This window comes from Drosophila ficusphila, unplaced genomic scaffold (genome assembly GCF_018152265.1).
Source record: "Drosophila ficusphila isolate 14025-0441.05 unplaced genomic scaffold, ASM1815226v1 contig_198, whole genome shotgun sequence".
NCBI classification, from domain to species: domain Eukaryota; kingdom Metazoa; phylum Arthropoda; class Insecta; order Diptera; family Drosophilidae; genus Drosophila; species Drosophila ficusphila.
The window spans coordinates 7,552,981-7,567,780 of record NW_025064092.1 but is presented as its reverse complement, the minus strand read 5'-3'; the positions used below and the strand labels follow the sequence as shown (position 1 = coordinate 7,567,780).

General features: G+C 40.5%; 2 protein-coding genes across 2 annotated transcripts in view; one reads left to right on the top strand and one right to left on the bottom strand.

Moving 5' to 3' along the window:
* The window catches only part of LOC108095261, an 83,437-nt gene that overhangs the window by 5,698 nt on the left and 62,939 nt on the right, over nucleotides 1-14,800 (bottom strand). The window lies entirely within an intron of this gene.
* Nucleotides 14,205-14,789, top strand: LOC108095363. The gene has a single exon (XM_017196444.2). The coding sequence runs from the start codon at nucleotides 14,309-14,311 to the stop codon at nucleotides 14,654-14,656; it is 348 nt and encodes a 115-aa protein (XP_017051933.1). The 5' UTR covers nucleotides 14,205-14,308; the 3' UTR covers nucleotides 14,657-14,789.

Below are 14,800 nucleotides of genomic sequence, written 5' to 3'. Positions count from 1 at the left end.
CTGCATTTTATTTAGTTTTCGTTTTCGCTGCTGGTCAGCCAGCCGACGTCAATTTTCTCGCAGCAATCGCTGTGATCAGGTTGGAACTCCATGTAGCAAAAGAGAAAATCTAGCCAACTTGGAGGATTTATATTGCTGGCTTTTCTAGTCTATTTATTCAATAACATTTAAACATACAGTAAGGTTTAATTGTTGCTTCTTTTATATCAAATGACTTGTGGAATATATTTTTCATGATTTCTTTCTGTAAATGAAACTTAACTTACTTTTTACAACTCCCTTATCAATTTTTTTCTATAACTTCTTCTGTTTTCGGGTGCATTTTTTCGAGTGCTGAACTAGACATTTATCGCCGCTCTCATGTTCAACCCAGAGGGCCCGGCGACTAATAACTAACGTGGCAAGCTCAGCTCGAACTGGTGCTACCCCTTAACCCCTGACCCCTGTCCCAAGCCCCCATTCACCCCACATGCCACATCAATTCTCCCCAGACACTATCAAGCCCCACCCGACAAAGTTAGTTTACGGCCAAAGTTTAACATAAAAAAAGCAAATAATCAGAAAAAAAAAAAAACGAAAAAACAAAAAATGGGGAACCAAAAAAATTACCAAAAAAGAATATCATAAAAAATTGTGCACGAAAAAAAATTTGGAGGGGGGTTGAATTTTTGGTCAAAAGCTAGTCAGAAACCGTGCAGGGAATCATGGGAAAAAAAATTGTAAGAACATGCGAGAGAGAGGAAAAAATTGGTTTGCAATGCATTTTTTTACGCGAAGCTTTTCATTTGGCGCTGGTAGCCATTAGAGCAAAAATCAGCAGCATCCTGGGGCAGTGGAGAGGGGGGTTGGGGCTCAGGAAGAAAAAAAATGGAGCGAGGAAAGGGGAAGCAGTTGCTCTACAAAAAAAAAAAAAGGAAAAAAAAAACAACACAAAAAATGGTGAGCTGTGGTTGTTGGTGCCACACATGTGGAAATTGTGCGCGTTTTGCAGTTTTTTAATTGACCAACAAATTTATTTGATTCGTTAGCAACGTGAATATTTTCTTCCACTGTCCTGGCTCTCACCTTTCGACCCCACTGTTCTAAGCCCCCTCCTATGCTTTAATTTCTACCTGCATATGCATTCAGTGCGTTTCATTAAAGGGATAAAACTTAAGGGGCGCCTCAAGATCAATGAACATTTCGGCGAATTAAAGTGCCAGTGCCAAAATGTCCTGATGTCCCTCCTTCAAATCGAGCCAAGGGTAATTGAAATTCAAAGCAAGCAGCACCCAGCACCCTAAAATCTGAAATCCTAAATCCCAGTCCCAAAGCCGAAAGCTGAAACCCGACACCGAAAACAAGGATACGCACTGTATGGCAGGATGGCAGGACATCAGCAGGGCAGCAAGGAGTCGCCCGGCCGGTCGGTTGGTCTCTTGTTGTTTCTAAGGATTACATATTGGTAAACAGCGATTACAACAACCAAGTAACGACAACTTATTGTGCTACAAATTGGTTTGTTTGCCCTGCCCACCCCCCACCGCCCCTTGTTTTTGGAAGGCAGAGGGAAGGGGGAATTGTTTGATTTGATTGTTGACTTTATTGGTCAGCACGGCGACGGCGGCGGCGACGGCCTTTCGGGTGTTGTTCTTTGGCCTATATTGCTGGCTATTGCCATTGTCATGGCCCCACGCTCGGGCTTTTGTTGTTTTACGATATTTAATCTATGATTAAAATCAATTAAATGCTACACTTGACTTAATTTATTGTCGCCGGCGAAATCAGACAAGAGTTTTGTCGGTTTCCAAGACAAGTAGCCGCGCATACAATATGTACATATATATAATACTATATATGTATACAAACATAGTATCCCAAATAACCGAATAACCGATGCAAAACGAAATGGAATGAAATGCTCGTAAAAATCAAATCGGTCTCTCTTTCTATCTCTGTCTTCCATCTTGTTAGCCGGCTATTTCTTTCTGCCAATAAAAATCTGGCAGCAAAAATCTACGAAAAAGTCGGAAACACTTTGTCGGTGGCTTGGCTTGTTTTTCGGGGCTTTGGTTTTGTTTTGTAGCCTTATCTTTATGGCTCGATCTCGAAGTCTCGGTTTTGTGTTCTCTGGTGTTCCCTCACCCTCTCCCTTGAATTCTGGGTATTGCCGTCTCGTAGAGCAGATAATTGTCCACCTTAAACGGAAACGGGGGTCACAACGGGAATCCGTATTGCCAAAAACAAATGATAAAAAAAATATATGGATGTATTATAGGAAATTCGGGGGAACAATCTGCATACTCTTTAATTAAATTAAAGAGTTTCAAGTCAATAGAGCGTGTTAATTGTGCTACTTAAAATTACAAAACCAATTGATGAAATAAAATACCAATAAACCTCTTAACCATCATCTTATTTGTGAAAACGCACATGCCCCAAGATAGAGTGTTACATAAACAGCCAGTTAATAGCTTTTGGGGAGGGGCAATGGAGCTTGTTGAAATTTTTAAGCTTTGATTTGCTTGACTCTGCGCTTGGATTGATCAATGAACTCGACGACGACCTTGAATACTTAATGCCAATGCCGAATACCCAAAGAAAACTCCCTGAAAATCTTCAATCGAACCCCAAGCCAGAAAACAGAAAACCTCAATTACAATCAAAAACACAAATGAAAAGGGTGAAAACTCTGGGATGAACTAGAGTAAATCAAAAATTCCGTTTAATGACGCAATTGGAGTTTGATGAGTCGGAAAACTGAAGCGAATGTCCATTTGCTGATGGAACTGTGGAGCAATCAATGCAGCTGGCGAGCGATAAGGATGAGATCTTTCTGCCCGCCAGGTAAATTGCAACCAATAATAATGAATAATTGAAAATCCAATCAAACACCAAATGAAAACGGAGGCCAGTCGTCGACGACCGGCGCGCATATCCCCATATCTCCATATCCATATCCCCTTATACCCACATATCCACCGAAAATTCGGAGGAGTGAGTCTGTGTCCTTTGGTGGCTGGTGTTGATTTTGCTGGCTTTATCGAAGGACATTAGCAAACGGTCGTTGGGTTTTCGCCTGCAAATGCAATCAAACGCGTGGGGCCAACAGCAATATGCACGGCAGCAGCAGCAGGAGCAGCAGGAGCAGCAGAATGGAAGGATAAACCAAAGCAACCTGCATAGATGACACCCCAGGGACATGGCAGAAGTCAATGAATGGTAATAGGTGTCGACATGGGCGGCCTTCTCGCACATACAACCCATACAACCCATACAATCCACACACAACCACCCACAACCCACCGCCCACTGCCCAGTGGCAACCTTTTGGGCAAAGAGACAGGGGGCGTGGCAAGAGTAACATCAACGTGTTGCGGCCTTTTGTCCTGCTGCTGTTTTTGCTGATTGCCACTTTCGGCAATGGATCGAATGCCCAGAAACTGGAACTTTGAAGCGGGAATGGAGCTCTGAGTGAAGAGCCGAAGTGGCAGCATGCATTAATTACCAGTTACCAGATTCATTGACAATATCACATGTAAACTCGACTTTTGGAGAACGTTCTTTAATTGTTTATTTCCCCAAGTAAACATTCAGATTAGTAAGTAATAAAACTCGGATATAAACTTTGTTATACCAGATCAAATTGATTGAAAATCCATTGGTTAAATGGGTGACGGAAAGTCATTTGGTAAGTGCGCCTAAAAGTAGGCAGCACCGAAATACAGCCGGATTTCCCAGCTCACACTCACACTCATACAAACACACACACACTGACACACTCATGTAAAGCTGTTGCAAATTGTCGATTCGGAAAATGTGCGCCGCCGGCGGCGAATCGTCGAAAAATGTTGGCCACCGCACCCCGGCATTTTCGGGAGGTGAAAAGCAAGCAGCAAGGACTCGCAGGACCCTCGCCAAACTCAGTAGTTCACTGCCGCGCCGCGGTGGCTGTGTCGAAAAATGTTAATTGATTTATGTTTATATTTGTGCAACATGTTGATGCCGTGCGCCTCGCACATTGCAGTCGGCAGAAAACGCTCGCGGTTGTCATTTTGCTGCCAATTTTGCGATGGCGGGGTTGCCGACACAGACAAACCAAAACAAAAACAACCCAGCCACGTTAATTGAACAACATTCGACAGGCATTCGAGCAACTCCGAAACGGAAAACCGAATCTGCACAAACCCCAAACGCCGAGCCAATGTCAGAACTCAATTTGAGGCGAGTTTTCGGCGTTAGCGGCATATTTGCTTGTAATTACATCTATCAAAAGTATATATCCCATAGAAATATGTGCATGCTATCAGCTTTGGTATCTCGGTTTGGGGTTGAAAAGCGGATGGAAAAGCGATCTGGCCGGCGGCTCTTCTAATATTTGTTTGTTTACTTGTGAAAAATCAAATTATCAATGAAAACAATAAGTCTTTAATTGCATACACAAGATAATTGAAAAGGCGGAAGGCATTTTTGCCAATATCAGACTTAATTATATTAAATATACAAAAAAAAACTATTTCTCCGCACTAATTATAAATTGTTTCCTCCAGATATAAAGACAAAGATTTTAGCGCAATCTGCCGAAGGGCAAAAGGTATTATAGATAGAGCAGACTTCCTGGGGCAAAAGGGCTTAAATAGATGGCGACATTGTTGAAGATTAAGTTCGCAAGGGGAATAGATATATGTATACAAATATACCTACATATGTATGTACATAAAAGCGAGGACAATCAGACACACATGCCGACACCGACTTGCTCTGTGGAAAACTCCATTTGTGGCCAAACGAAAAAAAAATAAAACCGAACCGTACCCAAAATACTGAGCCGAACCGAAACTTGTTTCATAAATTTCCTATTCAAAATGTAATTAAACCCTTGCGCTGCTGCTCATCTAATTAAAACGAAAAGGCGACCATTTCGTAAACGATTCCACAGGACAGAGCGACAGGGCGACTACGCAATATAGTCGATAATTGCAAACGAAATGCAAAAAGGCTTGAGCGCCCAGCCCAAGACTTGACTCCCGGACTCTATTTCCATAAATATCTTCAAAGTCATTAAATTTCACACATGTTGGCGGCGGCGTCAGCACAGAATTGTTTTAATTTTAAAATTATTGTCATTAATTGATTTTTGATACTGAGAACGCCGAGTAGAAAAGTGGTTCCTGCCCATAAATCTCCATGTGTGTGTAAATCTAAAAAGGGGGATGGAACTTAAGAGCACCGCAGCAAATAATCACTAGACTCCGAAAAAAGCTACAGCCCAAATATGGTAAAAAGGGGTAGCTGGGGATGGGGGATGGCTTTAATGGCTCTGCCTTGATTATTGAGACCATTATTTTTGTTTAATTACGTTACGGGCGTTAATGTGCGGATAGCACAAGCTCTCATCGTTGTGTGGACCCCGAATCCAGAAATACCGAAATCCCGAAATCCCGAGACTATTTGCCCAGAACCACATTAATTAAAAGCAGAGAAGCTCTGCTATTTTCTATATTTAAATTAAATACCACGTTTCCATAATATCTCATGAAGTTATTTATATAGGTTAGAAAGATGTTTGATTTTTTCCTATTTTACACCTTTTTGTTTTGTAAATTCCGAAAGGTCTCTAGTTCTGAACTAAGTAGAGACAATTTTCTTGAACATTTTTGTATATTTTTTTTTAGAGGCCTGGTTTATGTGTATATGAGTTCATAATGGACCGCTCCGTAGTCCCGGAAAGTGGGCAAACGCGTTGCCATTCCGATTCCGCTCAACGCTCAACGCTCGACGGACAAATTTGCGACACGTTTCCGACACGTTTGCCATGTCGATTTTTCTTGAGCCAAACGTTTGTCGTTTGTCGCCCCTACTCATATATATTTTATAAGTGTAGACGGCAACGGCGATACATATCAAGTGGGCGGAGTGGGTGGATGGGGTGTGTATAGAATGGGAGGCGGGAGGAAGGGGTGTGTACCTGTGTTTTCTGATGGGTGGTGGTTGAAAGATAACCGTCGTTGCCGTTGACTCATACGCAAATTTTTACTCACATGGGGGTTGGGGTGGAATTCAAGTACAGAGAAAAAAACAACAAAACTTTTTTTAAACATTTAAGTTTAGTTGATCACCATTTCTCAGAAATCTCTTTCAACTTATAACCATTTGAAGAAACTAAAAATATAAAATATAACTCAGAAACAAATAAGCATCGATTGATTAATTTTGGGTTTTATGGTTAGCTTTTTTCTCAGTGTAAAAGTAGAACTGTCCCTGTTCTATTGTCGTTTTTGTTGTTGTTGTTGTTGTTAATGGTTTGATGGGTTTAAAGTCGTGTAGCTCCGTTCCGAAGGGAGGAGAAACTTCTAGAGGGGTGCTTCAAAATGTATCGCTCACAAAAAACACCGACGCACCGCATACATACATATATAATAAATTTATCTGTACGCTTATGCAAAATATGTATATTTTGTATACATAAATAACTTTCTTCTTTTTTTTTTTCTTTTTTTTTTGCATATGGACGCCTGGTTGGGCATTGAGATTGGATTGCGGGCGCCCGTCCGCCTGGCTGTGTATCTTATGGCTTTAATAACTTTAGTGCTGGTACGTGCCATTGATCCTTGATGTACGAGCAAGGATGTGGCCCATTTTCCATTTCAGCATACAAAAGTGGAGTATACGGGATCAAGGATAATGTTTGAAACTTAAACGCGAAGATTACAACTTGAACAATCCAGAGTGCTACAGAGAGCTACTTAGTTTTAACCTGATAAAAAATATATGCAAATATTTTTAGTAATTCATTTCTTCTACTGATCTGTACATTTAATGCTCAGAATAGTCGTTCTATTCCCTTTCCTTTGAACACATTTTTTCCCTAACTCAGGGCATATATGATTCGTTTTTAATTTCTGGCGGCTTCTCAGAGTCAAGTGCTCAGTACTCCCCAGAACAGGAATAAAAAAAAACAACTCCACCCCAAAAGAGCCACCCATCAATTCATCCAATTGTTCTTCCTAGTTTGGCATTTTCATTTTTTTTTCTGTTGAGTATTCCTCTTCAGTTTGCCTTTTATTTGCTGTTTTTTTGATGGGCCATTCGCCTGCTCGCTTTTCGGCATTATGCATAAATTTCATTTTCGCCTCCCCCCGCGCTTATTGTCCATTTTTGTGCATTTTGTATTTTATTTTTTGTTATTTATTTACGAGTGTGTGAGCGGGCGCCTCTATGTTATTAATCTTCGTGGGAGTTATTGCTGCTTTCTGGGCGAGTGGCGGGTGGCGGGTGTATATCTCTCGATTCGCGTTCATTTGTGTATGAAATTAAAATCACACCCATGAGATGTCCCAAAAAAGAATATGAGACTTCTTCTTTTGCATTTTTCTTCGGCGATTTTCCACGAAAGAATGGCCGACCCGTGGGCAATGGAATTCCACTTCGACCAAAAGAAAGCAACAACAAAAAAAGAAAACCAAGGATAACAACAACCACGGAAAAAAAATAGAACAAAAATAATAAAAGAAGAAAAATCACCAGGAACAAGAAAAAACGCCAGCAAATATAACAACTGTAAATTGAGTTGTTGCCCTTTCGCCACCGAGAGCCAAACTTTGCCCGCCGCCTAATTCATTCATGAAAACCGTTGCCCCGGCCCCGCCCTCTTTTTAAGACCCCTCCCCCTTTCTCAAGCTCTTTCCTCCCATCCCCAAAAACCAAAAAAAAACCTAAAAAAAAAACCATTGCATTTGCTGCTTAGCATACAATTGCCACATTAACTTGCCAGCCCAAAGATAAATCGCATGGCCAGGCTGCAAATTGTTGCTGCGCTAGCTCACTACCAAAATGCACTCAAAAAATATTAATAATCTTTGCAAACATAATGTTGAATTTTAATTGATTAAGTCCTTTGAGTAACACACCTGATTTAAGTCAAGTTAATTCCTATGTGCTCTGTTTTATGATAATAAATTTTAATAATTGTTAAGGTTATAATATGTAAATGTATTTATTTTTCACAGTGGAGGAAACTAGCAGCCCAGCAGACTTGCAAGCCCACAAACAGAGCTATTTCGCACTAAAATTGCCGTGGGGCAAGCAGCAAAAATCGAGACCAGTTTGGAGGAAATGCTTTTTTCGCAAAGTGCATTTGAGGCCTTAGGCTCAATGCATGGCCATGGAAAATTAGTTAACAACGATCAAAAAATAAATACACTAAAGAACGGATCCAAACCACCAGTAAGCAGCATAGTTTTCTAATTTGATTCAAGCAGTTCTCAATACGGTTAAAGCAGTTTGTTCCAATAAGAAAATCGACTTGAAGTTACGCCAGATCAAAACTAACAATATTATAAAGCTTATGGAATATACAATGAAATATTCTAATTAGAAAGGCATTTATAAACGATTTCGTAAGTTAAAGCAGTTCAGCCAATTAGTTCGTATCGGTAATAGAGTTAATTCCTATAAGGACTCCTCTAATTCCAATAATAAGAGAGCAAAATCTAATTAGTTTTTTGTATTCGTAACTTTCCCATTTCTATAGCTTCATAGGGTATTTCACCAAACACCAATAACAACAGCAACAATCTGAGGCAGTTGCAAGGAAATAAGACGACGACGAAGACGAAGAAGGAGCAATTTTTAATGTGTTTGCGCTTTAGCCGAAAGTTGGCGTTGGGCCCATTTTTCTTTGGCTTGTTAGACGTTAGCAACCGAAACGACGGAGAAATTTCAAAACACTTTACCACAAAAGGTTCCCCAGAGGAACTAGTTGTTGTTGTTGTTGTTGTTGTTGTTGCTGCTGCATCGCCAGTCGCAAGTTGCAGGTTACAAGTGCAAGAGCAACATCGCCATGTTGCTGTTGTTGTTTATGATACGCCAGTTGTTGCAGTTGTTTGAAGAAGTTGTAAGGAATAGGCTTGCCACGCCGATGAGCTCCGCAAGGGAGTCAAGGAGGAGAAATAGACAAATGATCGCAACACACTGGAAGCAAAGTCCTTTTAAAATTTCAATCCGATTTCAAGCAGCTCAGAAACGCATAAAATTCTGCAATTTTGATACGATTTAAAGTGGCATACCTCTAAATAAATGTGCATTAAAATTTTGAAATTGGTGAAGGTCAACTTTTGAACCCCATATTTTGTGACAATTTTGGAAGTACTAAATATGAAGTGATTTAAAAATTTTTGCCAAGTGCAGACTTTAAAATTCTTTTTGCATCGGACACATGCAAATGCAATTCAAAACGAAACCTAAACGAAATCTGGTGATGGATTTTTGAGCTGCCTTCGAGGTAACGGGGAATGCTCGTCCTCTGGACATTTCTTTTACATGCTGAAAATGCTGCGGAGGCTGGAATGGGAGAAAATTCATTTATTAAACTGCACTTAACATCAACACCACATCATCATTAATATTAACCGGCCAGAGGGACAGAAAAAAATCAAGGTGTTACAATGTTTTGCCGTGTCTGAAATCTCAACTGACCATCAATTTGCGCCTGCTACAGCAATTTGTACTTGGAATCAGTAGACAAATAGCATTCCATCCAGAACTACACACTTAAAATTAATTTTAACATGTGAATAAATATCGAAACGATTCAGAAGTTTTAAATAGATCTAATAAGTGTTTAGCTGGAATTATCAATTTTTCAAGGTTCCTTCTGATTTTTTAGGGATCTGTTGGAATGAAATTATCCAAGGTCAAATCAAATCAATAGGCTGCCACCGATACCGAAACCTAAAGCCTGTTAACCCCTTGACACCCCAAACAAATCGGTGGAGAGAGAAGGAGAAATGTCAAGAATTTATGTTCAAATGTCAAACCGAACCGACAAACCGTTAATTAGCAAATCAAAGATATGCCACGCCACAGACACACATCCAAAACTTGTGGGGGCCACAGAGGGGTTAAGCGCGAGGCACTGGGGGGTTAAGGAGGGGCACAGCACAGTCTTCGTGGCAGAAAGCCACTGACAGCTCACAAAATCCGACAGTTGCGCACATTCGAAAAAAGATCAATGAGAATTGTGAAAGAAGCTGAAGAAATCCAGCAGACGGCGAGCAATTAAAAGGCGAGGGGCAGCTCAGGTGAGCTGGAATACACTCAAAAAAATTCACTTCGCTCTTAATGTTCAATCAAATAAAACAATATTTAGTTGAAGAATTAATAAATTTATTGCATTCTTGAAATGAGTTGAGTATTGAAAGAAATTCAATCTGATGCAATATCAACTTAATTTTCTTTATTTTTTACTTTTTTTTCGAAGTGTTTTGAGCGGAGCGGTGAGGGAGGCGCAACCAAAACGTTTAAATCGCCCAAAGGCCGTCGAGCTGTCAAGGAATCGCGGATTGCTACGATTCGGTTTTCAGTTCAGTTGAGATCTGTTCGGTTAGGTTTTGGTTCGGTTCGGTTCGGTTTTGCTTGGGTTAAGGTTTGGGTTTGGGATTGGGATTGGGATTGGGATTGGGCCTGCGATGACTTACAGTGCGCGGCTCAATCCAGTCGTTGTCAATCATAAGCCAGTTCCACATCCACAACTGCACAACTGCACAGCCACACACATCCCCAGAAGCCAAGGAGCCGGGCAAGGAAAGGGAGAAAGAAACGATCTAAGATCTTCTAACAGTCGCGTGTGGAGCAAGTTGGAGTCGCATCTGTCGGATTTGCATTACCGCGTCCGACTTGCCTTGAAATTATGTGAAATTGATCAATTTCAACGTTGCCCGTTCGCCGTGGCCACTTTCCGCGAAGCTCTGGCTGCAGAACATTTAATGTAAAATGTCAATCAAAAATCGCACAGAATGGAAAAGCAACTTTGAAAATTTAATTAGAAATGTGTACACGTCTTGGGCATTGCGAACGCCATGGGAAAATGGAAAATCCTCTCAATTGAAGCGATGAGAACCGAACAGAAGAATTGCAGAACTCCAAGGGAAGTGCCATGAATTCTACTAATTAGAGGAAAATTGTTGTAACTGATTTCAGAATCATTAAAAAATCATTTTTTTTCAATCGAAAATGGATTTACGAATGTAAAAACGGATTTGAACTTTAAGAATATGAACATTTTGGGGAACTTCTCGTAACTTTGTCTGGGGGAACCTCTTGTTTTTCCCTGAATTTCTATCTCCCATCGTTTTGGGTCGTGACTTTCCATTGAGCTCAACCAACATGGATTTATAAAGACATAACTCACAATTTTATGACTATAAATTCATTCCCAAGTAAGAAATTTTCGTTGGAAATTGTAAAACCGACGGCTTATATAATAATAATAATAGTTTTAAAAATAATCGTAAAGCGAACGGTGAGAAAAACGATTTTTTCAGCTGTGGTAGTCAAAGTATGGACCTGGTTTTTAACAGCGCTAACTAACTGGTCGGACGGTCGACTTCAAAAAGGGTTTAGTTGTGTGTATTAATTTGTCAACCACAAAGAAAAAAAAGTAAAAACCAAAAAAAAAAAAAAAAACAGAGCTAAAAGTGGAGTTATCAATGGGCGGTGGCTTCATGCTAATTTAGTTATGAACATTTTTTTTTTCATATATCATATTTCTCGTTTGTTTCGAGATGGCTCGTTTTAATGCTTCATTTCTTTGAATTTCATAATTACACGGCTTTGACCGCTCAACGACGGTTGGTAACTGTTTTTGTCATTGTAGCTTTTCTTGAATGAACTTCGGCTTTGGGCCAACTGGTTTTTTTTCGGCTTTGTTTTTGTGGCCAAGTGCTTGGCTTCTTGCCTTAATTAATTATTGTTGTATAATTAGTAGTTGGTCGGGGGCATAATAATTCAGCAGAAGTCAGGCTGACCGACCGAGCGGGCCACTAAGCGATTCATTCATGGCTCTTCTCGCATTTTCACACATTTCCGGTACAGTTGGCCACAAAAGCGAACGAACCGAACCAAACCGAACGCGCACCGCACAGACCACATTTGGAAAGACCGCCCCAAGTTGGCAAAAGGGCGTTGTGGGCAATGTCAATCAATTGGTTCGCCGACTTGGTTGGCTGATTTCTTGCCCAGATCCCCCTCCCGTTCACTGGTTACTCAGTTGCCAGCTTCTTCGGCTGCAGAGTCTCGAGCCAAGCAAAAATGGCAGCTGACTGACAGACAGATCGAAAACGCTGCTTCAGTTCAGTTCAGTTCGGTTCGGTTTAGTTTGGTTGGAGACTCTGGGCTCTTTTTTAGCTCTTTTGGTCTGGCCAACAGCAGCCACGGCAGAAACAACTACCAACTACCGACAGAGCTGAAATTGTGCCGAGGACTGGTGCCTGAATTGCCCGATTGTAATGACGGTAACGTGACACGAAAAAAGCAAAAAAAAAAAACAATTTGGGTCAACATTATACGTATAAATCGTAAAACATTAAAATATATTGCAAAACAAAAAATGAAGCGATCATGATTGGTAAAACATTGTCTTGCGTTTGATTGTAAACGACAAACGTGAAACTTCTTAAGGATTTACGATATCGTAAGCATCGCTGAGCTTTAAATTCACGTCACGTTTTTTCGTTTTCCTCGATCAAGTGCCATCGCTAAGAATCGGATCTGCAACTGGAAATTGGGTCCAAGCGCAGGAGGTGGGGCTGCCACGATTCGCAGCCAGCCAAATCGATCGAACTGCCTTCATTAAACAGAAAACAGAGCGAGCGAAAAATACGGTGGAAAAAAGAAAAAAAAAAAAAAGAAAAAAAAAAGAAAAGTAAAGGTAGAGGAGCTGGGCAACCTCTGGCCATCCCTTTCTGTCTTAATAACTCCTTTCCTGCCGCCGCTTTTGAGGCTGAAGTAGCAGAAGCAACAACAGCAGCCGTGATCTCCATCTCCGATTTTTTTTTATTTTTTTTTTTCGATCGCCGTCGCTCCATTGCTCCATTAATTTCCATGTTGGCCACAATTTGACTTCTGTTCGCTGATCGCTCGGCCCTCTGTGTTTATCCCTCTCTTTCGCTCTTTCGATGAGATATATCCTATATCTGTTCTGGTTTTTTTTTCGCAAATTGCCAGGCACGCAATTTGCGCTTGAACAAAATCTGCAACAAATTGGAAGCCAATAATCAAATGTCAGTCAGGATCAACCTGGCCAGCCCCCCGCGATTTCTTTTGGGTTTCTGTCAGTCAGCTATTCATTCGCACAGTCAGTCATTCACTCAGTCATTCAGTCTCTCTGTCATTCAGTCATTCAGTCATGGCGGTCAGTGAAATCGGGTTTGCCGTGGCTCTAACTCCCTGGGCTCATTACTCAAACTTCATTCGAAGCTCCCTTTCGAATTTGGGTCTGCACTGTTGCAAAACTTTTTTAATATTCTTAATCATTAAATTAGTGTTTTAAAAGTTGCAATTTCAATTCAGACATTTCTCTTTTAATATAGAAACTATATTTTTGCAAACTAGAAGTTGATCCAAAAAAAAACATTCCAATACTCTCAGCTTAATTTTCCCTCAGTGTAATGCCCTACACGAGGATCTGGAACTTCAGCTTGGCGGCTTGTTCGATCCGGCTGTCTATTCATTTAATGCTTTTTCGAATTCGATTTTGATTTGATTTCAGTTTCGGTTTCACGGTTACCTGCCCTACACTTTAAATAGTTCGCCAAATTAATTCCGAGTATTTTCCCCGAAGAAAGGAAAAATTAACACAAGAAACGTTTGATACCGAATTCCAATTGCGAAGCCGATATTGTTTATTGGTTCCACATTACGCCCGCCGCGTATAATTAACAATAAAAAATTTCAAACACATTTTGACACAATTTTAATAGCCAATAAAACTCAATGGAGAGCGTGAAAAGAGGCTTCCCTCCGAGGAGGGGGTTTTTCAAGGGGTGGGAGTGGTGTTTGGGGAGCCAGAAAACCCCATCATCAAGCTGAACAACAACCGCTGATGTGGCCATTGTTCGCGTTCGTTTGCGGGTTATTGTTGTTGACAAATCGATAAACAGGTCAATTAGCATTTTTGATGTTCAATCGTTAAAGAACCACTCAGCTCACCCTTCCTTCGACTGACTGACAACTGTATGGCAATCATAAATCAAACCATAAAAAAGTAAATATATATGTTCGATTCAATAATAAATTTGTATGCGCTGCCCGTCGAGCCACACAATTATGTAAAATGAACTGTCAAACGAGTGATGTTTTATTCCCTTTATTCCCCCTTTGAAAATGTTCTACAAAAAGTAAAAGCTACTCTTCTTCACCCGAAGCAAAGTCGGCTATGCCTTATAATTTCCAAACGGAATTGAACAAAAAGCGAAAATTAGAATCATCTACAAAATTGTTGTTTTCAAATATAAAACCGTACGAAATTAACTTTTTTTACAAACCCTCAATGGACGGGGATAAAATCCGAGAGAGTAGCAGTGATCAGGAGTTGGAATATAGCAAAGGCCGTCGTAATGGAATTCATTATGCCTCGATCGCGGAATTCCTGGCGAGCCTTAATGTAAATGACACGAGTTTGAACGCAGTTCGCGGTCTCAACACTTTGAGCCTAGAGGATTACCTAAAAACGATGCGATGTGCGGAGAAAAAGTCTGGCGATGGCGATATTGCCGTTGAAACCAAGAAGATTCAAAAGAAATCTGTCCAGGTTATCAATAGGCGAAGGCTAGAGGAATCAAATAGTTTTAGCAAATCCCAAACTATATCTCAGTACCCCGAAAAAATTTGGATCTAACTGATAACTACTCCTTAAATTCCATGTAAATCTGTATTAATCGCCTCATGGATGTACTATATATTATGAAAGTTACTGGCAGATCATTTTCTAGCCATGGTTTTGAAATACATATGGGACTCTTACTTCTTTCTATGGAGCTCT